Genomic DNA, 24,617 nt, shown 5'->3' with positions numbered 1-24,617 from the left:
CTTACCCACCCAACCTAGCCGCCACCAAGGCTAAGAAACGCCGTGGACCTCGTTTACTCGGTCAGAATGGACTCGGTGGCAAGGAGTCCTTTTTTTAAAGGCAGTTACTATTTACCCACCCCATTTCTCAGGCAACAAACGTGGATGCCAGAAAGGTCTCAAAGTTTGTCTCTAAGAAGCAGACAGCGAGCGGAGCGCTGCCTTCAAACCCAGGCCGTCTGCTTCCCAAGTTGATGGCAGCTTTTAACCTAACGGGCGCACTCTGTCTCTCAAACTAAGGTCGGCGGCACCCTCGGCTCAGTGGAAGGTGCGCGTCGCAGCCGGGAGGGAGGAGCGGGGCGGGCCCTGAACACTCCTCCGGGCTTTGCGCTGCCTGGGAGCCGGACCCCGGCACCGAGAGGGTGGACGGTGGGAGGTGCTTGCTCTCCCCGCCCCCGCTCATTTGAATACAGGTGTTGTGGGAGGCGCGGAAGCCCAGGTCGCAGGGAAGTGGGCGGGGCAGGTGACTGGGTGTCTCCCTCTGGGCTGGGGGTGCCGAGCTTCGCGCACCGCCGGCTCGGGAACAAATTGCAGCTTTGGCCCCGGCGGCTGGGCGGCGCGCGGGCGGCAGTCGCGCTCGCTGGCAAACCGTGGGAGGGAGGAGGAGCGGTCTGGCAGCGCGGGGCTCCGGGGACTCGCGGGGCGGAGGGAGGGAGGCGGCCGCCCTGCGCGCGGGACCCGCGGCCCCAGGGGGCGGGGAGGGCGCGAGAGGTGGCGCCCAGTTCTGTTTTTTGGCGTGCACTTGGGGGTCCTTCCTGCCCGAGAGGCCCTCCACACGAGGTCAGGGGACAGACACACAAACACACACACACACACACACACACACACACACAGCCGTCTAGTCTCCCCTGTGTGGAGGGTGCCATTGAAGCCCCTCTAGCTGGATCCCCAGTCTGGCAACTACCGGGTCTCCTCCAGCTCCGCCAAGTTGCCCAAATCCCTTCCCAGTGTTGTATCCGCAGGGAGCGCATCGCCCTTCCCGCCCCCTCCAGCGCTCCCTCCGGGGGAGGCCGGCTGCTAGGAGACTCGGAGAAGCCCCGGAGCCGCGAGGAAGCCGCCTCGCCACCGAGCCGGAATCGGCCCGAACGGGACGCGGCGCTGCTCGGAGGGGCGGCGGGTGGCCCGGGGCTCGGGGGCCCGCCCGCCGGGGGAGACGGGGCGGCGCCTCCCTGCCCCCACCCAGGTCCCGAGGGGCGGGGGAATCCCTCCGCGGGAGGCCTGTCGCTTTAAGAGGCGGCCCTGACTGGGTGTGCCTGGTCGCCATGGTTACCCCGGTGCAGGCGGCGGGCGCGGGAGGCTGTGAGCTAGGCAGCCGCTTCTCCCGGACAGACGGAGGGAGCTGCGGGGACCGGCGCGGCGCGGAGCCCGAGCGGGAGCCGACCCGCAGCCGGAAGGGAAGCCGCGGCCGCTGCGGCCAGCGGGAGGTGCCACGAGCGCCGCGCGCGGAGCTTGGGGCTGGTGGGGGCGCGAGGGGGGCGCGCACCATGCGCGGGACCCCGACGGCGCGGACGCCCCCTCGCGCGCGGGCGGTCGGTGGAGCCTGCGAGGCCGGGCTGGGCATCGCTCCCCGACGGCTGCGCTAGGGCGCGCGGGGCCCGGCGGGGGGCGGCCGAGCTGGGCGCCCTCCCCCGGCGCTGAGCCCCCGCGCCCCGGAGGGATGGGGCGGGCGGCCGCGGCCGCCTAAGATGCCGGCCATGCGGGGGCTCCTGGCGCCGCAGAACACCTTTCTGGACACCATCGCCACGCGCTTCGACGGCACGCGTGAGTGTGCCCCTCCCGGACGCGCAGTCGCCGCCGGCTCTTAGCCCCTACTGCCCCGCTTGAAGCCAAGACCACCGGCTCTCTCCAGGCGCCGCTTCCCTGAAGGGTCCAGGGTCTACATTTTTCCCCGCAGGGCCACGGGGCCGGCAGAGGAGCTCTGGGGCTTTGGTCGGGGTGTTCGATGTTACCCATCCGATCCCTCTGTCGGGCGCTGCCCGGGCCGCTCCCCTCGGATTGGTGGTAGGGGGGAGGGGAGCAGTGCTCGGCCTGCGGGGCGGGCGGCTTGCAAAACAGATTTAGAAAAGAGGTTTGCAAACGGCGACGGAGGAGGCGGGACTCAGGGAAGAGAGCAGTTTGTCGGAGCCCACCTCATGCCCTAAAGCCGTCAGCCCATGTAGTTCCTAGGAAAGGTTGGGGAACTCCCTCCGGGACTGGAGGTGAGGTCGTTGGAGAACTCTGCCTGTGCTGAATTCTGGGGTGCACAGAGAAAGTCGCCGAAGTCCCCTGCCTCCCTCCTCTTCCTCACAGGCATCCTCAGTGGGGCTTCCCAGCTCCGTGCATATTGCCCTCCATGGTCTCCATTCATCAATTGGGGGGTGTGTGATGTCACTGAGCCCCTCTACCTGTCGCCCACAATCACACACACCTCCTTCCATCTGCTCAGTTCCTGAAGCCTGCTGATTCAGCGGGGTGGGGGTGTCGGGTTGTCCCCCACTTCCCAATACATTACTGGCTCCAAGCCTCCGTGTTCAGCCACCACTGTAACTCCTCCATTCCCTATGGCACTCACTACTTCTCCCACCCGGCACGTGAGCGCCAGGAGAATGAATGGGACCGCTTCTTGGTCCAGGGAGGTCCCAGTGAGAGGAGCCAGACTACCAATCTGGGTACCTGGCAGAGAAGGGTGGACTGAGGTTTGCCTCAGTCCTCCTGCAGACATGCCCACCCACCCAGTGCTGTGGTGGCCCACCTCCGTTTTCCCAGACTCTGACCAGTGCGGTGCCAGCGTTTGGGAGAGAGGCATGGTAGAGCCTCCCTCCCTGTCAGTCACTCCAAGCCTCCCCTGAAAGGTGCTCTCTTGCAGACAGTAACTTCGTGCTGGGCAATGCCCAGGTGGCGGGGGTCTTCCCCGTGGTCTACTGCTCGGATGGCTTCTGTGACCTCACTGGTTTCTCCCGGGCTGAGGTCATGCAGCGTGGCTGCGCCTGCTCTTTCCTCTATGGTCCGGACACGAGTGAGCTCGTGCGCCAGCAGATCCGGAAGGCCCTGGAGGAGCATAAGGAGTTCAAAGCTGAGCTGATCCTGTACCGCAAGAGTGGTGAGGCCCCTCACCACCACCCCCAGCCACGCCTGCCTGCCTCGCCCCGCCCTCTGTCCCCACCTGCCTTTCACAGTCCCATTTTCTCTGTCTCTCCAGCCCTCCCCATCTTCCAGCACCCACTCTTGTCCCTGGACCCTCCTCTCTCCATCCCCCCTCAGTCTCTGCACCCATAAAAGTTCCAAGCTTGGCTTTCCCACCCTAGAGCTGTGCCCTCAACTGGACAGTGGCCGTTTCTGGTCCCCTGCTTTCCCCCTCGCTGCTCCATCACTCTCTGTCCCAGGTGGAATTGGACTGCTGCTCTCAGTGTCCCAGGAAGTCCCTAGGTCCTGCTGGGTATGCTTAGGCCAGGGCCTGAGCAGGGCAGAGAGGGAGGTGGGCTGAGTCTGGCTCTCTGCCCAGGGCTCCCATTCTGGTGTCTCCTGGATGTCATACCCATAAAGAATGAGAAAGGGGAGGTGGCTCTCTTCCTGGTCTCTCACAAGGACATCAGTGACACCAAGAACCGAGGGGGCCCCGACAGCTGGAAGGAGACAGGTGGGTGCCTGTGGTGGCTGGAGGGTCGGGTTGTTTGAGTCTGTGAACCCTCCGTGTTTCCTGGGTCCTCCCCACCTCTTGTACCCACTGACCACCACTACCACTACCCCCCACTCTGGCCGCCTGAGAGGCCTGGCCCGCTCCTGCCCAGGTGTGGCTATTGTCGCCATCTCTACTTGCCATTATATGGGAACATTTATCCCCAAATCACTTGATTGAGCTGAAGTTGGGGTGTTTGAAAGTCAGTTTTACTAACAGCCCTATTCCTCTAGTGCCTGGGGCATGCTACCTCTGGAGCTCTGGAGCTCTGACCCATCTAGCTCAGGGCCCTCAGGCCTGAGGCTTTTTCCTAACCTGGAAGCCAAGTCTGCCCAAAGCCTCTGTTGCAGTCTCTTCATATGCCCTCCAAGGACTGGGACAGGACTGTGGGCAGGTCAGCACGTGGTCATCACAGGCCTCTTTGCTGCTCAGGGGTCTGGGGACACTTCCCCACCACACTGGGTCTGTCTCTTCAATGTGCAAGTCCTCAGTATCTGCCAGGAGACGTGTCTGTTAGCATCTCTGGACTTGGTGGGTATCCATGGGAAATAAGGAATGCCTGAGCCCTAACCTTGGACAGACAGGTCAGTCAGCTGGACCAGACAGGGAACCACAACTGGTGTCCCACACGCAAGACTCTGTGCGGGGGCGTGGGAGTGCCCCCCTCAGTTTTTTCACAGGCCCCTCTTTTGCAGGCGGTGGCCGGCGCCGATATGGACGGGCAGGAGCCAAGGGCTTCAATGCCAACCGGCGGCGGAGTCGCGCTGTGCTCTATCACCTGTCGGGACACCTGCAGAAGCAGCCCAAGGGCAAACACAAGCTCAATAAGGTGGGTTGAGCACTGGTAAGGGAGGGGGGCCCAGCAGGGCAAGCAGAAGAGATGGGGGAAGGGAACTGGGGCAACTGCAGAGAGAATTGTCCAGACTGTCTGTGGGCTTTGAGGACTGGGCACTGAGGGAAGGGCATCAGTGAGGAGAGTCTTGGCTGTGGTTCAATCCTGGTTCCTCCCTAAGGAGCAAGGCAACATCAGCTACGTCGGCACCCTCCCTGGTCCTCTGTGCATCTGTAGCATGGGGACACTCTACTGCCAACGTCAGAGGTTGCAGGGAGAGAGAGAGAGGAGGGGCTCGCCACTCCCAGACAACCCAGCCTGTACCCATCTCCTGCCCTCCCTTACCCAGGGGGTCTTTGGGGAGAAGCCAAACCTGCCCGAGTATAAAGTAGCGGCCATCCGGAAGTCGCCTTTCATCCTGCTGCACTGTGGGGCGCTGCGTGCCACCTGGGACGGCTTCATCCTACTCGCCACGCTCTATGTGGCTGTCACTGTGCCCTACAGCGTGTGCGTGAGCACAGCCCGGGAGCCCAGCGCCGCCCGAGGGCCCCCCAGCGTCTGCGACCTGGCCGTGGAAGTCCTCTTCATCCTCGGTAAGTCCCGCCTGCTCCGCGCTGGCCCTGGCAGGAGTGGTCTCTGCCTGGCTTCCTGCTTCCCAGAGTGCCCTCTGCACCTTTGCCATGGGGCCCCCACCAGCCCGTGACCCCTGAGCTCCTAGAACAGACATGGGTTTTACTCACCTGTGTCTGCCCCCAAAATGTTCTATGACCCCGAGCCGGTAACACAGGCCTCCAAGCCACAATTTCTGCCCCCTATAAACGGATACAAGGATGACTGCCTTTCTGAGTGCCCATGGGTAAGGACTGTAGGCAGAGAGCCTGGGGCAGTGTCGGGTGCAGAGCAGGTGGCCAAGACAACATAGGGATGGACCCCCCACTGTGCTTCCACACAGACATCGTGCTGAATTTCCGGACCACGTTCGTGTCTAAGTCAGGCCAGGTGGTGTTTGCCCCCAAGTCCATTTGCCTCCACTACGTTACCACCTGGTTCGTGCTGGACGTCATCGCCGCCCTGCCCTTTGACCTGCTGCACGCCTTCAAAGTCAACGTGGTCAGTGTGGCTGCACCGGGCAGGGGGGCTGTGGGGCAGGGAGCAGAGACCCATGCAAGCCTGACTGCCCCCTTCCGGCCCCCCATCCCTTACCCCAGTACTTCGGGGCTCACCTGCTGAAGACGGTGCGGCTGCTGCGGCTGCTGCGGCTGCTCCCTCGGCTGGACCGCTACTCGCAGTATAGCGCCGTGGTGCTGACCCTGCTTATGGCTGTTTTCGCCCTGCTCGCCCACTGGGTGGCCTGCGTCTGGTTCTACATCGGGCAGCTGGAGATCGAGAGCAGTGAAGCCGAGCTGCCGGAGATCGGTACTAAGGTCCCCATGGGTGTGGGTGTGTGCCCGTGTGTCTGTCGAGAGGAACAGGTCTACTCCTGTGTGTGCGTGTGCCCACACGTCAAAGAAGTGGCAGTGCAAGCCTGTGTCTGTCAGGGCCCATGCTGTCAGAGGGTGTGTGCTCGGGTGTGTGTGCCAGCAGGTGCTGTGTGAGAGGAATGTGGGGCTAGTGTTTACGCATGTCAGCATGTGTGCAGGTGTGACTGTCACGGGGCCACCACACAGCTGGGCCACCAGAGGGTCTGGTGAGCTGCCCGTCAGATCGAGGCCTGGGCCTAGCCTCTCTGGCACCCATCTTAGCTCCTGGTGGCCAGACCTCTATCGCCTTTCATAAGACCCTGTCCAGCCTGAAATGCTGGACTTCACAGCTGGGGGCCATTCAGAGCTCCTCCACTCCCTTCCCACCCCCTCTACAGCAGCCTCTGCCGCCTCCCTCCCCTGCTGCCTCCACTCTCCTTCATTTCACCTTCATTCCCAGCTGCCTCCCGTGGCTCACCTCCCACTCGCATCTTCTCTCCTGCAAGAGGGCTTCCACCGCCTCCTCACCACCAAAATGACACCCAGGAGGTCACAGTGACCTTCTGGGACCAAACGCCCCTTCTGCTTGACTTCCCTGAAGCTGTGGACCCCAATGACTCTGTTCTACCTCTCTGCAGAGTGCAGGCCGGCCCTCAGCCTTTGATGGAGCCCCCTTCTGTCCCACCCTTGTGAACCCTGGGGAGCTCCCCCTCCCCCTTCCTCACCTGCTTCCCCCTTGGGAGACCCTGCTGCTGCCACTATGTGAGCATCTCACTTCCACCCTGTCTCACTCTCACTCACTCCCAACCTGACGTCCAGCCAGTTCTGAACCCTGAGGACCTGCAAGTCCAAAACTGGAACTCATTTTCGCCACCACAAGCCCCACAGCCTTCTGTCCGCTTCCCAGTCAGACAGTTGCTGCCCTCTTGTCTCAGACATCCAGGGTCAGCTGTACACCACAGACACTGGAGCTGATGGGACCAAGACCACAGGGCTTCAGTGAGCCCTCTCCCCATCTGAGCTCCCAGGGCCCACCTGGAAGTTTGCCCGAATGCTTGGCAGTGTCAAGTGCTTGGTACCTGTCAGACGTCCCCCAGTGAGGCCTAAGTCTACAGGCCTGAGATGGACAGTGGTCCCACCAAGCAACAGAGAGGACAGGGACACCTGTGTGCCTGGGTCAGCCCCTCCCCTGCTGGGCCTAGACATCCTGGGTCTTGAATCCATGCCTCCCCTCTCTTCTGCCGCCCGCCCAGCAGCAGCAGCTGCAGAGCTGGTGCTGAGAACACCCAGTGGCTCCGTGGCATGGAGATGGGGGTGGCAGGTTATTTCACATATAAACCCATGGCCCTGGAGGGGATTCTGACTCACAGCAGCCCTGTGGGGGGCTTCCAGGGCTGTCTTCCTGCCCCAGGAGTGGCTGGTGTTTGCACAGCCAGCCTGGCTGTGAGCAGTCTCGTGCTCCCTGCACCAAGGCACCTTGTCCTAGAGGCCCATCCGGTCAGGCTTTCACTCCGGGAACCTCTTCCTGGGCAGCTTCATTCCATTTGGGGCAGGTGCTGCTGGACATTTGGGGAGTTTCACGTCATCTCCCCATCCGTCCATCAGGGAAACTGCGCCCCACCCCTACTTGTCAGAGCCAAGTCTAGTCCTCCTGAAGCTGAGCCCTGGGAAGAGCAGACCCCACTGGCCCACCTCTGTCAGGCACTTTCCTCCTCACTGCCCGTGGTGTGTGCGGACCTGGAATTTCTTCCCCAGAGTCCTCTTGGCCCAAGGAGAAGCTGGTCAGGTCTTCAGAAGACTTTGCTACCTACGGAAGGGGCTCAATTCAGAGCATCTCTACCCATGAAAGCCTCCAGTCTCCAGAGGCCCCCCAAGCCCCGCCCATATGCAGGCTCCGGGAGCTGATGATGGTGCAGGGTGGCTGCTCGGCCATAATCCCTGTCCTCTCCCGGCAGTGTCGGCTTCACCCTCAGAACCAGGACCTGTTGTTAAACCAACTTCAACCTGTGGCAACCCCACGTGTGGCACAGGGTTCTCAGTGGCTGATTTTGGGGACATCGATGGCCACACCCCAGCTCTGAGGCATCACTTGGTGTACTCGAGCCCCCAATCTTTCATTAGCAGCCAAGCATGTTGGCACCTGCTGGCACCACTCAGGGGCAGCCTCACAGGCCCAACTAGACTGTTTTGTTGACGCCAGCACACCTCAGAGGGCCCAAGGGCAAAGCTTCACCTTGGCTCAGGCCTTGGCACGTGCCCACAGATGCCTCAGTCTGGAATCACTGCCCCCCTCCGCATGTACACCGCATATCCTAGACCTACCCAAACTGAGCTAGTCATCCAGGCTTATTTTCAGATCTTGGCCCCTGTGGATTGGCCTCCTGCCCTTTTCCTCACTCAGGAGTGACCCTTCTCCGTTACTGCCCATGGAGACCCCTTCCCCTGCCTTGAGGCGAGGCCCAGGGTCACCTCTAACAGTACACCATCCTGCCCTAGTGCGCAGTGTTTTGCAGAGAGCCCCTTGTGTGGCATGACCGTGTGTGCCCTCTGGGAGAGGTCCTGCCTGACATCATTAATGGGGAGTTCCTATGGTCCCTCAGCCCCTGGCCCAGTCCTGCTGTGTGTGGATGAGAGAGTGTAAGAATCACAGGGGTGAAGGTGCACATGGTGTCGAGAGTGGGTGGGACTTGGGGGGCGTTGAGGTGGGAGAGGCAGAACCTGTAGAAGGACAGGGTTGCCCTGTGATCCGACTCCCATCCCCTTGCTGTCTCCATCTGTGACCACCTGTCTGCCCTCTCTTTTGCTCAGCAGGGCCTGGGATTATCTGTGGGCCTAGAACCCCACAGCCTCTGCCTGGGCTCAGAGGGATCCCAGTACACCTCCCCTCAGGGCCAGACCCTGGAAGGTGCTGGGGGGCCAGTGCCTGAGGGTGAAGGTGGGGGGAGCCTGGTCCGCAGACCACTTGAGCCCCACATGGGCTCAGCCCTCAGAGCGTGTACTGCCTTTCCCACCTGTGCCCCTTGAGGACATCTTCCCCCAAGAACTGCGTCCATATGTCTTTTCTTCCCTGGCCGCAGCCGTCTCTGAGGGAAAGTTGGGGCCAAGGCGTACCCTGCCCCACACTGGGCACAGTGGAGGCACCGGGAGATGGCAGTCTCCTCCTGTTGGGGCAGTGGGGCTGGCAGAGAAGGGAGCACAAGTGGCAGGAAACCACGGGGCATTGGATCTGTGCCTGCACACCCCCCATCCCCTGGGGTCCCAGAGAGCACCTCTGCAGCAGCTGTCCTGCCTACTCAGCCCCTCCGCACCTCCCACCCTTTCCCGCCCCAGGCTGGCTGCAGGAACTGGCCCGCCGCCTGGAGACTCCCTACTACCTGATGGGCCGGAGCCCAGGCGCAGGAAACGACTCTGTCCCCAGTGACAACTGCAGCAGCGGCGGCGGCAGCAGCAGCGAGGCCAACGGGACGGTGATGGAGCTCCTGGGCGGCCCGTCTCTGCGCAGCGCCTACATTACCTCCCTCTACTTCGCGCTCAGCAGCCTCACCAGCGTGGGCTTTGGCAACGTGTCCGCCAACACGGACACCGAAAAGATCTTCTCCATCTGCACCATGCTCATCGGCGGTGAGTCTGGCCCCGCCCCTGGCAGCCCTCCCGCCCCCTCTCTCCCAACCGCCTCAGGGCCACCAGCCGCAGGGCCTCCTGCTTTAGGGGGTCTGCGGCCCCCCCCCCATGGCCTCATGCAAGACTCCCCACCTGCACACCCTGGGAAGAGAGAGCATGGTGTCAGGCCGGGGGCCTGTGGGTGACCCCCTCTTGCCACCCTCCCCAGCCCTGATGCACGCGGTGGTGTTTGGGAACGTGACGGCCATCATCCAGCGCATGTACGCCCGCCGCTTTCTGTACCACAGCCGCACCCGTGACCTGCGCGACTACATCCGCATCCACCGCATCCCCAAGCCCCTCAAGCAGCGCATGCTCGAGTACTTCCAGGCCACCTGGGCCGTGAACAACGGCATCGACACCACCGAGGTGGGCACCGTGGGTGCGGCCTCTGGCCCAGCCCTTCTCACCCAAGCTTCCCAGAGGCCTAAAATTGCCTGGCACAGGGATGGGAGCTGAGGGAGGCAGGCAGTTGGCCTCTGTGTCAGCTCTCCTGGGGACACCAGCACAGGACAGTGGCTTCCAGCCCTGGGGACTCTGCTCTGTGAGTTCCCAAACGTGAGGGCTAGGACCTGGAAGTCAAGGGGCCCCTCTACAGGTTGTTTCCCCCAGTGTGGAGCATGATGCAGAGAAGGCAGGCTTCCAGTCCCCCACGCCTGCCCCTGCTCCCCAGGCCTGCCTCATCAAGCCCCTGCTTGTCCCCCACAGCTGCTGCAGAGCCTCCCGGATGAGCTGCGGGCCGACATCGCCATGCACCTGCACAAGGAGGTCCTGCAGCTGCCCCTGTTTGAGGCGGCCAGCCGCGGCTGCCTGCGGGCGCTGTCCCTGGCCCTGCGGCCTGCCTTCTGCACGCCGGGCGAGTTCCTCATCCACCAGGGCGACGCACTCCAGGCCCTCTACTTTGTCTGCTCCGGCTCCATGGAGGTGCTCAAAGCTGGCACGGTGCTTGCCATCCTAGGTTCGTGAGCGGGGAGAGAGGGCCAGGGCAGTGTGGGGCTGTGGAACCCAAGGGCACCTGGGGAGGCACCGCCAGGTGAAGCCAAGAGCACCCCCGGGGTCCTGGGCACAGCTGTGGGAGGGCTTAATGGGCATAGGAGGTGGACAGGGTCACCTGGGTGCCCCTGGGCCCGAGGGAGTGAAGGGCAGCCCTTGGGCTCTGGGAGGGGACCGAGAGAGCGGTGCTCTCTGCTGAGGGGAGCCCTTCCTCTGTGGGACTGCTGTCCCAGCCAGGTCACACAGCAGAGGTCAGCCTCCAGCTGGCCAGGGGAAGGCCTGTGTGGGCGAGTTCTGACCCCGTGCTTTTTCTCTAGATGGGGGACGCTGCAAAACAGACGTAACACTAAGGGCAGCTCTCAGGGGCCTCTCAACAGGTCCTGCAGCTGTGTGCCCGCCCCCGCAAGCTGTGTCTGTCTCGGAAAAACTGTCATCAGTCTTCCCGTGTTACATATGGGGAGGCTGAGTCCCAGAGAGCTTGGCGGGACTGGGCTCCAGTCTAGTCGGCTGATTAGAAGCGCTCTCTGGCTTGGGGAAATCATGACCCCCCCCCCCCCTGGGGAGAGAACTATTGCTGCAGGAAGGTCAGGCTTGCATCTGGGCATTGGGGAGTCCATGCAGCGGTCCCAGAAACACGGGCTGGGTCCTCCGAAGAGCTGGACGGGAGGACAGCTCCTTGGCTAGGGGGGCTCTCAGCAGCGACCTAGAGGGAGAGAGGCCATGATTTGCTGAGGAATACGGGACGTGTGTGGGAGACCAAGGGAGGGCGGGGACCAACCAAATCTGAGTCCCCAGAGCTCTGCGGAGCCACATGGGAACAGCTGATGCCCCAGAGGAGCGGAGGTGTGTCACTAACCCGGGAACCCACAGAGAAGACTACGGGCAAGAGGAAGGGCCCAAGAAGGAGGCAGGCCCTGTGAGGGGCAGGCACCCTGCACTCCCCGAGACCTTGCAGATACAGTGTACGTGTGTCTGTCCTGTGACAGGGCAGGGGAGGGAAAACCCCAGGGTGGAGCCTGTATCCTGTTGGGCTCTTCGCTTGGTGCCACTCACGAACCGAGCTCCAAGGTCTAGGTGCTCAGCTCCTGCCAGGACCTGAGGTGCTTGGTGATCTCTGAGACGCCCAGGAGGGGTCTCCAGAGGGCAGAAAAGCCCGTGGAGAGGGTTTCCCGGGAGGGCAGCCCAGAGGTGGCAGCAGGGGTTTCCCGATAGGTGGTCTTTAGGTGCAGACACAAAGGGAGCCATCATGGGATGCAGGCTGGGTTTTGCAAGAACATGTCTTCCCTACTCTCAGAGCTGTCCTCGTCACTGCTCAGTGAACCCAGAGCCACCAGAAAGGGCAGGGCCTGGGCCCCAGTATCTCTGCCAGCACGTCCCAGCACCGGGGCTAGGCCATGGACCCTGTCCAAAACGTTCTCCATGAACTCTCTCCACTCGGAGCTGGCTGGCTCTGGATACCCCCTGGGTGCGTGATTCCCCATCCCAGCTGGGTTTGCTGCCCACTGCCATCCTCCCAGGCCTCCATTTGTCTGTACCATACAGCTTGCTCAGAATCACTCCCCATAGTCGGGGTAAACCAGCCCCTGCTGAGCACCTGCAGGCAGTTCAGAGGGAAGGAGGGATTCAAGGCGGAGAGAGGGGGGTGGGGTCATGGTGCAGCAAGGGCCTCAGCGGGGGGTGGGGTGGGGGGGGCCTGGATCCCTGAGCTTGGATGCCATCTTGGAGTGCAGTCTCTGGTCCCTGGGACCACAGAGGCACCGGGCTTGATCCTGCCTCACCTTTCACTTTTATCCTATCTCTTCAAAAGAACCATGGTGGTGTAGTGTATGCATTGGACTGTGACCTGCATGGTCAATAGTTTGAAACCACCAGCAGCTCCGCAGTATAAAGACCGGGCTTTCCATTCCCATCAACAGTTATGGTCTCAGAAGCCCACAGGGGTCGCTGTGAGTCAGCATCAACTTCAAGGCAGCGAGTTTGGGTCTGGTCGAAGACATGCTTGCTCGACTTCCCGATAACACGCAGGAGAGAGCCCATTCATCAGAAGAGCTCATTGAAGTTCAGACAGGTTGTCGAAAGAACCAGAAGGATGGGCTGAAGCCAAGGAAATACAGTCTCAGAGATTGGAATGTACAGTTAGGACCATGGGCATTTAGAGGAGGCTGCTGGTGGCGTAGTGGGTTATGAATTGGGCTGCTAACCATGAGGTCAGCAGTTTGGAACCACCAGCTGCTCTGGGAGAAAGATGAGGTTTTCTACCCCCGGCATGAGTTCCAGTCTCGGGAACTCACAGAGGCAGTTCCACCTGGTCTTATAGGGTCGCTGTGAGTCGGATTTGACTGTCAGGGAGTCGGGCTTGTTTTTTGTCTAAGTCTGGGGTGTGTTGCTGGCTGTGGGAGGCGGCCCACAGAGGGTGCCATCATGCCCTCCCACAGAAGGAAGTCCTTTTAGCCCAGGGAACTGGCTAGTCACTCTCCTGGTGAGGCAGGGAATGTTCTGTCCCAGCCCATATAGGAAGCCCATCCCTGCTGCCGGGAGTGACCCACAGGGGACTCCTTTGTTGGTCTCCATTGGTCACCTACGTACCAGGCACCTTATCTACCCCAACTCACGTCACCCCTGCCTTCTGGCGGTGGCACTGCCTCTCCTGGATTCTGTGGCACAAATCCTCCCCAGTTTAACATGGCTGTGGTTGGGGTCTGGATTGTGTTCGGTGCCACTGTCAGCCAGGTGGCGGTCTCAGCCCGATGGTGGGGAGGGCCGGTATCGACACCTGGTAACCAGATCAAGTGATTGCTCCAGACACGATTCACTGGCAGCTGGGACCCAGGAGGGTGAAGTGGGCTGGCCAGGATCACACGGCTCTGATGTGCCACCTTGGTGCCCAGCAGGGCCACTTGGGCTGCCACACTCCACAGCTGGTTGCAAGCATTGCCCTGCAGGGCTTTTGGTTCATCCGCGAGGAGCTCCCAGTCAGATGAGTGTCTCCGTGGAGACTGTGAGGGTCGTGGGGTGGGAGACTTTGTGGAGCAATTCTTTCCTGTCCTGTGGGATCACCATGAGTCAGCCTCAACTCCAGGACAGTGCGTTCTTCGGGTTGGGGTCTGGGAGTCCTGTGTTCATTTCCCCAGGAAATTCTAGCCTACAGTGTTGAAGTCTGCTCTGTCTCAGAGTGACGTGCTTCTACATGGTGGTTTTCATCCTGGGTTTAGGTGGGAGTTCAGGGCATAGTGCTTTCCCCAACAAGTCTTGGGTGGGGAGGGGTAGTGGGCAGGAAGCCGCTCTGCTCACACCTGTCCTCTGACCACCACTTTGGGGTCCTTGCTGAGAAGGCCCAGCTTGGGGGTTAGAATCTGACTGGCCTCCAGCTCTCCCTCTTCTCCCCCACTGCATTTGACGAGGGCGAGGCGGACTGAACGCTGTCGGCTTTCTCTCCCCAGGGAAGGGTGATCTGATCGGCTGCGAGCTGCCTCGGCGGGAGCAGGTGGTGAAGGCCAATGCGGACGTGAAGGGTCTGACGTACTGCGTCCTGCAGTGTCTGCAGCTGGCGGGGCTGCATGAGAGCCTAGCGCTCTACCCTGAGTTTGCCCCACGCTTCAGCCGCGGCCTCCGAGGGGAGCTCAGCTACAACCTGGGTGCTGGGGGAGGTCCTGCGGAGGTGAGGGCACTGGGTACGTGTGGTGGAGGGTGGCATGTGCTGGGGCTGGGGCTTGAAGAGTGTCCGGAGCGAGGACTCTGCCCCTGGGAAAGCCCAGCCCTCGGGGTGGGGACGTCCTCTCCCCACCTTTCACACCCCATACCTGCCTTGTAAAGCCCCAGCCCCACTTATGCCTGCTGCGACCCCTTTGGCCCATCTGAGGCAGCCTGGCCCTGTGCTAGGTCCCGTGGGAGGAAGCAGACTCCTCCACTTATGGAGGAGGCGCCTGGGGCTGGGGTTCTGAAGAGGACCTGGCCGACCCTCCAGAGCCAAAAGGGACTGTTCCGAGGGAGGGGCTTTGGGGTTTTCCTGGATTACGCTAATTTCAAACCAGTGTCTCATTCTGGTTTCTATTGGGAAATCGAGTTAACCCAAGAGACCATGAAGAAGGATGTCATGACCTCATTTGGCTTCAGTTTGAGCTTGGTGGTAACAATAGAGATGCAGGCCATCTCTACTGACAGATACTCTTGCGTGGCTGATCCCTGTCCTCTCTGCCCCTAGGCAGACACCAGCTCCCTGAGCGGTGACAACACCCTCATGTCCACCTTGGAGGAGAAAGAGACGGATGGGGAGCAGGGTCCTGGGGCCTCACCAGCCACGGCTGATGAGCCATCCAGTCCCCTGCTGTCTCCTGGCTGTACCTCCTCCTCCTCGGCTGCCAAGCTGCTGTCCCCTCGGAGGGCTGCCCCGCGACCCAGGCTTGGGGGCAGAGGGCGACCCAGTAGGACAACAGCCACGTCAAAGGCTGAGGCCGGTCGCTCTGCTCACCCCCGGAACGTAGAGGGGCTGCGGCTGCCCCCCATGCCTTGGAATGTGCCCCCAGATCTGAGCCCCAGGTAAGCAGTAGAGAAGGTGGGCCAGAATTCTTGCACCCAGGGTGCCCGTCCTCCCAGCCCGCCTAGTTCAAGCCACCTCCATCAGGAAGTCCTCTGGACTTGACTCTGAGCACCAGCAGCACCTCATTCAGCACTGATGCCCGCTCTTGGGTGGGCTGGCATGTGTGCCTTTGTTTTGGGGCCCCGTGGCCTCTACATGTTCCCTGGGTCATCCTGTTCTGGGCAGCATCACAGTGGCTGCCTATCATCTGGCTTGTCCTGGTGCCCGGGTCCCCAGGGTCGTGGATGGCATTGAGGATGGCTGTGGCTCCGACCAGCCCAAATTCTCCTTCCGTGTGGGGCCCTCGGGGCCAGAATGCAGCAGCAGCCCCTCCCCTGGACCAGGTATGGCTGGGGAGGGCACAGGCGGGTGGGCGCTGGCCGGAAGCCTCTCACCCTTGCCCAGCTCTGCTCTGGTTCTCAAGATGGGCAGCCCGAGGCAGCTGGGTTTAGATCCCTCCCCAGTTTCCCAGCAGTGTGACCTGAGTGGCCCCTCTGAGCCCCCGTCCCTGCTGTATGACTGGAGGCTGGGTGTGCTTTAAAAAGGTGAAGTCGAGGGAACACTGATCACCGTAGCTTGCTATGGGGTGGAGTGGGGGAATCGGAGATGAAATGGCCCTTGGTCACCGGGGAAGTGTGCGCCAAGGGACAGCTGTGCCCCTGAAGGACCGTTTGGAGGCCGATGAAGCAGCCTCTTGGCACAGGGAGGAGCCGGTGGGGCGGTGTGGGCCACGTTCATGGGAGGTGCTTTGCCCCTGGTGGCTTGGGCACCTCGCAGGTGCCCCTTGCAGGGGGTCTGTTCAAACAGGGCCATGCCCTGGGACCCCCACACTGTGCTGTCCACAGAGAATGGCCTCCTCACCGTCCCTCTGGGGCCCAGCGAGACGAGGAGTGCAGACACACTGGACAAGCTTCGGCAGGCGGTGGGTAAGGGGCCGGCGGGAGCCGGGAAGGGGAAGGGCAAGGGCAGGCTGGTGTGGGGGAGGGTGCTACTCTTACTAACTCCCCGTCCCCCACCCCACCCCACCCCACCTCACCTGCTCCCAGGTGGTGGAGCTGTCGGAACAGGTGCTGCAGATGCGGGAGGGGCTGCAGTCCCTCCGCCAGGCCGTGCAGCTGGTCCTGGCGCCCCACGGGGAGGGGCTGTGTCCAGCTGGCTCAGCGGGGCTCCTGCAGCCTCTGTGTGTGGACACTGGGGCCCCCTCCTACTGCCTGCAGCCCCCCGCTGGCTCTGTCTTGAGTGGAACCTGCCCTCACCCTCGCCCAGGGCCCCCTCCACTGGTGGCCCCCTGGCCCTGGGGTCCCCCAGCCTCTCAGAGCTCCCCCTGGCCTCGGTCCTCGGCCTTCTGGACCTCCACCTCAGACTCAGAGCCCCCTGGCTCAGGGGAGCTCGGCCCTGAACCCAGCACCCCTGCCTCACCTCCACATTCTGAGGAAGGGGCCTGTACTGGGCTCCCAGAGCCTGTGATCCAACCCGAGGCTACCAGCACAGGGGAGCCCCCACCTGGGCCCGGGGGCCTGGCCTTGCCTTGGGACCCCCATAACCTGGAGATGGTGCTCATTGGCTGCCACGGCGCTGGCCCCGCCCCCTGGACCCAGGAAGAAGGCACCGGGGTCTGAGCGCAGCCCAGGACTCAGTGTTGCCAGCCATGCTACCTGCCCTGTGCTGCTTGGCCAGCCTCAGGTGGAGGGAGGCAGCAGCCACGGACCCCACACTGACCGCAGGCTTGGTACAAGAGCAGTGCCCTCCGCAGTGGAAGGGCTGTGTCTTGGGGCAAGGAATCTGCAGGCTGTGTGTGGGGCCCCTGCCTGGGCCTTCTCAGCCTGCCCTGCTGACCTCCCTGCTCTACAGCCTGGGGTTGAGGTCTGAGGCCAAGGAGGGGTTCTGCCATCTCCTGCATGTGCCCCACCTCCTTGTCCTCACATTTTTTATATTAAGAGAAAAAAAAAAATAAACTACCTTTGGAACCCAGTGCCTTTTATTTACAAAGAGAGAGACAATAACAATACAGGAGTCTGAAGGGAATACACTAGAGACGCAGGGGGAGGGCCCCAGCCTTGGCCTGGCTTCCCAGTGGCCAACCCTACACACCCCAGGGCTCCAATCCACGGCCAGCGGTAGGGTCTGTTGCTGTCCGCTCTGGGCAGAGGTGGCCTGGCCCTCCCTCACTGTGGTGTGATCTTGGCCGCCTCGGCCCGGATGAGGGCAATGAGGTCCTGGTTGATGAGGAAGACGAACCTCAGGCTGGCGATCTGTGGGGGCGAGGGAAGGGACTGGCTCAGCACAGGGTGGGGCGGGGCCCAGGCCTCCCCTGGCTACCCCTCCTGCCCTGCTCGCCCACCTCCACCACGGAGTTGTTGCTGAGGCGCCACTTGGAGCCACAGAGCACAGGCCGCCCATCTATGTAGATGGGCCGCCGGCCCTCGTTGGCAATGAAGAAGTCACCGTTGTTCTTCAACTTGATGACACCTGGGCAAGCAGAGGGGGAGGGGCTGATGGGCAAGCAAAGGGCCGCACATGCCTCCTGGACCAGCTCTGCCTCTCCAGCAGCGCTTGGCTGGGGGCGGGAGAAGGTGAGGGTACCTTGCTTCCGGGATATCTTCCAGGCAGGGCCTTCCAGAGACAAGTCCACGTCAATCTGGTTATCCTTGGTTGCTCTGCCAAGGGTGATCTGGAGAGGCGAGGCAGGTGAAGGCTGAAACCGAGGGGTGGGCCGCGGAGGGCATGGGACAGGCAGAAGGCAATTTGGGGAGACTGAGGAGGCTCACCTCTCGGGATCGCATCAGGTAGCGCACCATGCGGCCCCGCAGCACAGCCAGCGTCTGGCTGTCGAAGTCTGGGGAGCTCATGCCTGGGAGGGGAGCAGGTGAGAAAGGGGTTGCCTGGGGGGTTGTGCAGGAGGCGAGGTCTCCCAAGGGCCTGGGGTCAGAGGCCTGGGAGTGAAGAAGCCAGCATCGGCAGCGGGCCACCCCGGCTCCTCACCTGTGATACTGTCTACCAGCACCTGCCACTTATGCAGCTCCTGCTCCAGCTGCCGGATCTCTCGCTTCTGGCGTCGGTCAGCCACCGTCAGCTCTGGGTGAGGCAAGGTGGTCAGAGAGGTGCCCCCATCACCAGGAGCCCTGCTTGGTTCTCTGGGCTCTGGTAGGCATTGTTTCCATCCCCTCACCGTTCCCCAGGGCACTCACCGTGTTCCAGGACCTCATCTCGCATGTCCCTGGGGGGCAAAAAGCAAGTCAGGGGGGATACTGGGCACCACTGCCATCACCACTTGGGGGCTTCTGAGCTGATCAAGGGCACCCTGAGTCCCTGGGGCCCAGGTCCCCAGAAACCTGGCCCTCTAGCCTCAGTCTAGTCTCTTCCTTGGGCTCAGGACAGGGACTGAGGAAAGGCAGAGTCACCTAAGCAGAAGGGAGGGGGCTTGGCAGGGGACTGACTCCATTCCCAGCAGGACCTGAGGCAGGCTCAATCGTGTGTGTGTGTGGGGGTGGGTGGTAGGGTTACGGAAGGGACTCAGCGCCTCCAGGGCCCTGTTTGCAGCCACTCACTTGAGTTTACTGTCATCTATCAGGTCCTCGGCATCAGAGAAGTTCAGTACTTGGTCCCCCTTGGGCAGCGGCTGCACTGAACAAAGGACAGAGGAAGGGTCAGCACCAAGCCTCCCACAAACGCAAAGCAGCTGAGCAGACATTCGGACAAGACCCAGAACACTCGGACGGCGCAGGGCTGCACCAGCCCAGAGTCTGCCGCCAGGTCAGGCTGCCCCCCACCCCCCAATTTGACACAGAGCATTCCTGGAGCCGGCTGAGGGCAGAGGTGATTCTGGAACAGGAGGAGAAGGAAAAATGACTTCTGGGGTGGGAATTCCAGGTGCAAAGGGCTGTCAGGTTCATAGCCTTGGATTAAGTAGGAATGAGAAAGCGGACAGTTTGTGACAGAGCCAGCAGTCCTGTCCTGCTCGCCCGCTTCAGCTTTGTCCCCGCCCTCTGGAAGCCTTTGTTGGAAAGTGAGCTCCGCAGACACTGGGGCTACTGAGGGGCTTGTTAGAGGGCACTTGTGGGCGGACGCATCCTGACCACTTCGGACACATGCGTGCTCATGTACACTCAAGCACACACACAGACCCTGCTCTGCCTGATCCTGGGCCAGCTACCTGTCTGGTCCTCCAGCAAGTAATACTGCTTCATGAGCTGCCAGTGGGCCTGCAGCGCCTTAGCAGTGCGTGTCAGGTAGAAGGCATCAGGGTGTCTGTGCAGCAGCTCCTGGAAGGTCTCCAAGGTGGGCTGGCTGGCCTGGAGGGCAGGAAACAGGTGTGAAGGTATCTGGGTTTTCTTATTCCCACATTGCCACCATTCACCCCTGGGATCTGGGGGTTGGGGGTGGAGAAGAAGCCCCTTGGGGAACCAGGCTGGCTCCCCAAGAGCTTAGTCCACAAGGGGCTGCAAAAGGCTGTGCAGACGACCAGGACATCCCACAGGGGTTTTTCAAGTGGTCCGACACCCCACCCATCCTCAGCCTTACCGAGCCCACTTTGCTCAGCAACTGCTCCTCAGCCTTGCTAAACAGGGCCTTGCTCTGGATGGCTGCAATGGCTTCTGGGTGCAGCTGCCTCATGGCCTGGCAAGCCAGCCTGGGAGAGGGGGCAAGGTTCCGGGGGGCTGTTTAGCATTCTGTGGCTGGGCACTGTCCCCTCTGTAGGCCTTGAGGCCCAGCCCTTGAGAGGAAGAGCAAGGCACGGGCGGCCTCTGCAGCCCGAGCTGCTCAGGTCAATGAATGGCAGCAACTCAGGAGATGGGTCCCGAGCCCAACCCATGAAGGGGGCGCAAGAGCACAATTGCCAGAGACCCAGTCCTGGGGCAGATCCAGAGACTAGCTGCTATGCCCTCCTCAAAGCCATCCCCCTTTACTTGGCCAAAGCTGCCACCCATCAGCCACTGGCTGCCACTCCCTGCTCCCCTGAGCTGAGCCCTGCTCACTTGCTAACGTCCTAGGGCCACAGCTATAGCTAAAGTGGTAGCAGGAGTGGTGGGGTCCAGATGGTGTTACTAAGTGACTGAGGAGGAGGGGGAGGGTGGCGTGTGTGCATGGGCTCACACCCTTGTGTCTTTGGAGGCCTGGCTGTGGGGCTGGGCAGGGGCCTGGGTGGCCTCCTGTGTAGTTCCTTCAGCTCTAGAGGAAAAGTCATGGGAGGAGACCTGCCCCAAGTGGCTGGCTCAGCCTGCCGCGTCCCGGTAGAACTCCTGGGCTTGCAGAGGCCCAGATTCCAGGCCGCAGTCAGCACTGGGTTGGGGTGGGGGGGTTTGTTGTGGGGGCGGTGGGGAGGCAGGAAGGGTTTTGCCTCTGAAGCCAGAGAAACACAAGGCCCTAGGAACCCACCCCCCAGGCTCTCAGGGCAATCCCCTCCCCCTAGAGCCCTAGGATTGGGCCAGCCCCACTCACTTGGAGATGACGGGATCGTAGAGCAGGGCGTACCAGCGCTCCTGGACTTCCCGGAGGGTAAAGCGGCAGCTGAACTTCACACCCAGGTGTACAGATGTCAGGTCATTGGTCTGCAAGGCCCAGAGGGGTTTGCTCCAGCCTCCTAGAGCTGGGAAGGATCCCTCCCCAGTCCTCACTGGGCCGGGTTGGGCGGGTCTGGGCAGCACTACCTGCAGCACTGCGTTGATAAGCAGGAGGTCATCTGCAGGCTTCCAGCGGCCCAGGTCCTTGGTCACCTGCAGTGGCTGTTTGCTCTTCTTCACCCGTTTACTGAGTCCAGGGGCGGGGGCGGGGCTGGGAGGCACCGGCGTGCTGGGAGCCTTGGACACCTGGGCAAGGGCAGCATCAGAGCAGCTGGAGCTTTGGGTCTGGAGTAGCAGGTACCGTAACAGGAAGCCCGGGAGGGACGTTAAGCCTGCTTCCTTCTCCCGCTCCACTACCCTTGCCCCAGATAACTTCTACCTAGTATTGATCAGATGGGGTCCTCTCTGCTGAGGGCACACCAGCGCAGAGTGGGAAGTGGGAGGGGGGTGCCAGGAAAACACTCTGGCTGCTAGAGCGTCTGGGGCCACTGCAATGCCACCTGGGGTTCTTCTTACACCCGGCAATGCTAGGAACAGACTGCCTGCTCCCAGAATAGACGCAAGCTCTATGCCTCCCACACAGAATGTGATACAGGATGCAGTGGCAGGGGGTGGGGGTGTGCGAGGAGAAATGGGCTGGGGCAGGGGCAGCTTGGTCCTCTCTCAACAAGCCCAGCAGGCAGAGGTTCCAGGGAAACATGAAACCTGGGATTCCCCCCTTTCTCCCGCTGCTGCCCCACAGCCCTGCCTAACTTCCTCACCTTCTTCTTCTCACTAGAAGAGGGCTCACTCCCGGAGCAGCGGCCAGGCTCCACCCCACTGGTCCCCTTTACCCTAGTAGAGGACTTGGCCAGGCTGCTCTCCACCAGCTCATCATCAAACTTCTTCCTTTTAATGAATCTGGGGAGGGTTGTGATTGTGAGTGCTCCTGATTCCACCCAGTCCCCCCTCACCTCACATGCCCCAGGGTGCCAGGGGCCAGGCTCTGTGGGGCACGAAGCTGCTTGCTTCCCCTCTGTGAGATGCCAGGGCACTGCACCACAAAGATTTCATGTAGAGGGCCTAAAGGCTCCCACCTTGCCCTTAGTCTCAAGGGGAGGGGCTACCACAGGAATCTGCTTGCTTAAGCCCTGGGGACTCAGCCAGCCATTCCCTAAGGGGTGACAGCAAGCAGTACCTAAGCCACAGCCCAGCCCTCTTAAGGCCTTACTACCTGGAGGAACTTCTCCTTTTAGGGATGGTGCCCAAGGCCTGAGAGGAGGCCCGCTTCTGGCCTGCCAGCGATTCTTCATCCTCAGAGCGGCTGGCAGTGCCCGAGGCCATCAGGGATGAATCTAGCAGCCCCTGAGAATCTAGAACAAGCAAAGTGGTTAACACAAGTCACCTACAAGCCTCCCCCTTCCGGCCCCCCACACCCGATTCCTGGACACGTGGAGTCTGAAGGTGGGAGTTCCTTGGCCATCCAGACCCATCGGCACTCAGAGCTTGCCCAGGTCTTCCATGCTGGGCAGCTGTCCTGGTGCCACGTTAGGCTGTGTGGCTCATTTGGCTCTGGGCATAATGGTTCCCTCTGCCATCCAATGCAGCCACGTCAGAGAACAGTAGCTCAATAGCAAGGCAGTCAGGTACGGCTTCTGCTGAGGGGCAGGTGGATGCTGCTGGCCCAGGGGGAGGGGCCATGCTTAGCTAGGGTGGAAGGGCACACGAACCAGCAGATGCTTGGTGCCCCGGGATTTGGGAGCCCCATACTACCTTTGTCCATCCTCTTACAGTCTCAAAGGCACCGGATCCAAACCACAGGGCCAGGAGGGGTCCCTCAGGCTCATCCACAGTTTCTGAGTGAGCACCTGGAGCCGAGGGGAGAGTCTGCAAGACAAAGTCGGCTCTCTGAGGCTCAGGGTCCCAGTCTAACCTCTGTGCACTGGCACAGGGCCCCTCACTGCCACCGCCATCAAGTTGGCTCCTGCCTAAATCTCTTTGGGAGCAGACAGCCTCTTCATTCTCCCAAAGAGTATCGGGTGGGTTTGATCTGCCAACATTGTGGTTAGCTGACCAACAATTAGCCGAGAGCACCGCTGGGGCTCCCAAAGGTCCTGGAAAGCAGGGGTGATGAGTGAGGGAGAAGAGGCAAGTCCCTGTTACGCCAGCATGACCCTTACAGACCTTGGAATGTTACTGACATCTCTGAGAACATGATAAAAACTTTGGACTCCAGAAAGATATACAATGCCTACTATTTTAGTGGTGCCCAAAGGTACCTCTATGTCACTTGTAGCCTGTGGGTTAACGGTCTTGCCTTAAAGACTCAAGAAACAAGAGATTTTAGGGCCATTTTTTGAAGTTTTCTTAGCTGTGCACTCAGCTCAGCAGCAGCCCCTTCCCCTCCCATGTCACCAGAGGGAGAAGGAAAGAACACCAGCCAAGGCACCAGCTCCAGGGCCAAAAGCCCAAACCAGAATTTACTGCCATAGGGGGGGCCCAAGTCACAGTGACCCTGTGGGCCAGAGTATAACTGCCCCGGTGGGTTTCCCAGGCTGAAACTTTACAGGAGCGTAAAGGCCGATTTTTCTCCCAGGGAGTGTCCACTACACCACCACGGTTCCTTCTGCCTTGATTATTCCCCCCAAATACATATTTGGTTAAAGAGTTCGTGTGTGGGGCCTATGTTTACTGCAACAGTCTTTATAAAGGCAAAACAGAAACAATCACACGAACACAATTGCTGTTTTGGCCCTGTGCTAATAGCAACCGCCCTGCGGCCGTCTTTCTTGAACTCTCGAAAAACACTCCGTTCCAGCGCCGTCTGCGGGTTCCGCCCCATCAGACCACGGCTGCTCTCAGCGCAGCTTCTGGTCCGGCCCCAGGGGCGTCAGGGTGTCGTTGGACCGGGAGACAGGAGGGCGAAGGAGCCAGAAGTGCCGGTGGACGGAGGCTGGGTCTGCGTTCCCTGCCGCAGCCCTGTGCCCCTCGGTCTCCCCCCGAGTGCACTCGCTTGGAAGAGGGTGTCAGACCAGGCTTGTTTCAGAGGTTCGGGGTCCGACGCCGGGGGTCGGGTAAACCCTCACGCCCGCGCGGGGGCTAAAGTTCAAACACCATGGGCTAGCCGGTAAGGGGGCAAATCCCAGGTCGATGCTACCGAACCTTCGCCCAGCCACATTCACGCATGCGTAACACCTCAGGCCAGTTTCTCGCCCAGTCCGGCACACGCATGCGCAGGTTTTCGGGGCGCTACAGGGGCGGGGCCCCACCCTTAGGCGGCGGGCGGGGAGGGCCCATGCCCAGAGGCATTCTGAGAAATTTCCTTCCGCCTTTAACCCCGCTCAAAACCCTCGGGGGCAAACCGCAACGTCTTACCATTCCTGGGCCGCCAGCTCTAAAAATTTCTCCGCGGCGACAGCAGCAGCAGCCGCAGGGCCAAAGCCGGCTTCCGCGAAGTACATCTACTTCCGGGCTACGAACGCGAGGCGGGGCGACCTCTTCCGGTTCGTCCCGGGAACTCGCGGGAGGGGGCGTGGCTGCCGTGGTGAGGGTGTCACCCGCTGGCTCACAGCCTGAAGGGACGCTTTCCCGGTGGAGACAGCACGTGGGGAAGAGGCGAGGAGGACGGCTCCGGAGAAGCTCCCGGCGCTCCGCGGACTCGGGCGGAGCGGCGCTGGCGGGGGCGCTGCCCCAGGCGGGCGGAGCCTCCGGTTTCCTGTCGGAGGACCCATTCCCTGGGTCGTGCGGGGTCTTCCGTGAGTGCCGCGGGACAAAACTTTGAAAACCCGCTGCCACCAAGTCGATGCCGACGCATGGTGATCTTAGAGGACAGGGCAGAACTGTGGGTTTCCGATGCCACAAC

The 24,617-nt window shown here is 61.6% G+C and overlaps 2 protein-coding genes across 5 annotated transcripts; one reads left to right on the top strand and one right to left on the bottom strand.

The window, feature by feature from the left end:
- Window positions 1-1,724: 1,724 nt before the first annotated feature.
- KCNH3 (potassium voltage-gated channel subfamily H member 3) lies at window positions 1,725-16,834 on the top strand. The gene is made up of 15 exons (XM_075552980.1): window positions 1,725-1,800; window positions 2,885-3,118; window positions 3,521-3,655; window positions 4,390-4,523; window positions 4,876-5,119; window positions 5,479-5,636; window positions 5,735-5,942; window positions 9,317-9,607; window positions 9,816-10,015; window positions 10,355-10,604; window positions 14,080-14,297; window positions 14,841-15,175; window positions 15,453-15,559; window positions 16,061-16,137; window positions 16,262-16,834. Exons 1-15 carry the CDS (start codon window positions 1,725-1,727, stop codon window positions 16,832-16,834), a joined length of 3,240 nt encoding a protein of 1,079 aa, XP_075409095.1.
- Window positions 16,835-17,175: 341 nt separating this feature from the next.
- Window positions 17,176-24,241, bottom strand: MCRS1 (microspherule protein 1). Of its 4 annotated transcripts, none has more exons than XM_075551738.1 (15): window positions 24,131-24,241; window positions 22,529-22,642; window positions 21,990-22,128; window positions 21,538-21,676; window positions 20,864-21,022; window positions 20,655-20,764; window positions 19,737-19,845; window positions 19,369-19,507; window positions 18,764-18,839; window positions 18,404-18,432; window positions 18,198-18,290; window positions 17,984-18,066; window positions 17,799-17,910; window positions 17,557-17,684; window positions 17,176-17,467 (listed from the first exon to the last, which is right to left on the bottom strand). In XM_075551738.1, the coding sequence occupies exons 2-15, from the start codon at window positions 22,536-22,538 to the stop codon at window positions 17,381-17,383; spliced, it is 1,413 nt and encodes a 470-aa protein (XP_075407853.1). In that variant the 5' UTR covers window positions 22,539-22,642; window positions 24,131-24,241; the 3' UTR covers window positions 17,176-17,380. The 4 variants fall into 4 exon arrangements, with proteins under 4 accessions (XP_075407853.1, XP_075407854.1, XP_075407856.1 ...); XM_075551739.1 differs by having other exon boundaries at window positions 17,799-17,886; XM_075551741.1 differs by having other exon boundaries at window positions 21,610-21,676.
- Between the last annotated feature and the right edge of the window lie 376 nt (window positions 24,242-24,617).

Source organism: Tenrec ecaudatus, chromosome 6 (genome assembly GCF_050624435.1).
Source record: "Tenrec ecaudatus isolate mTenEca1 chromosome 6, mTenEca1.hap1, whole genome shotgun sequence".
In the NCBI taxonomy this organism is placed as follows: Eukaryota; Metazoa; Chordata; class Mammalia; order Afrosoricida; family Tenrecidae; genus Tenrec; species Tenrec ecaudatus.
The sequence above is the reverse complement of the archived record's forward strand: the minus strand, read 5'-3'. Positions and strand labels throughout refer to the sequence as shown.

Excerpts from the sequence above, each read along its gene's own strand:
- MCRS1 (XM_075551738.1), bottom strand. Across the intron at positions 18,067-18,197 it reads GCTGGTAGACAGTATCACAG|GCATGAGCTCCCCAGACTTC; the intron begins GTGAGGAGCCGG and ends CTCCCCTCCCAG. Across the intron at positions 17,685-17,798 it reads GAAGATATCCCGGAAGCAAG|GTGTCATCAAGTTGAAGAAC; the intron begins GTACCCTCACCT and ends CTGCTTGCCCAG.
- KCNH3 (XM_075552980.1), top strand. The coding sequence starts at position 1,725 with ATGCCGGCCATGCGGGGGCTCCTGGCGCCGCAGAACACCTTTCTGGAC. Across the intron at positions 4,524-4,875 it reads GCAAACACAAGCTCAATAAG|GGGGTCTTTGGGGAGAAGCC; the intron begins GTGGGTTGAGCA and ends TCCCTTACCCAG. Across the intron at positions 15,560-16,060 it reads CAGCCCCTCCCCTGGACCAG|AGAATGGCCTCCTCACCGTC; the intron begins GTATGGCTGGGG and ends TGCTGTCCACAG.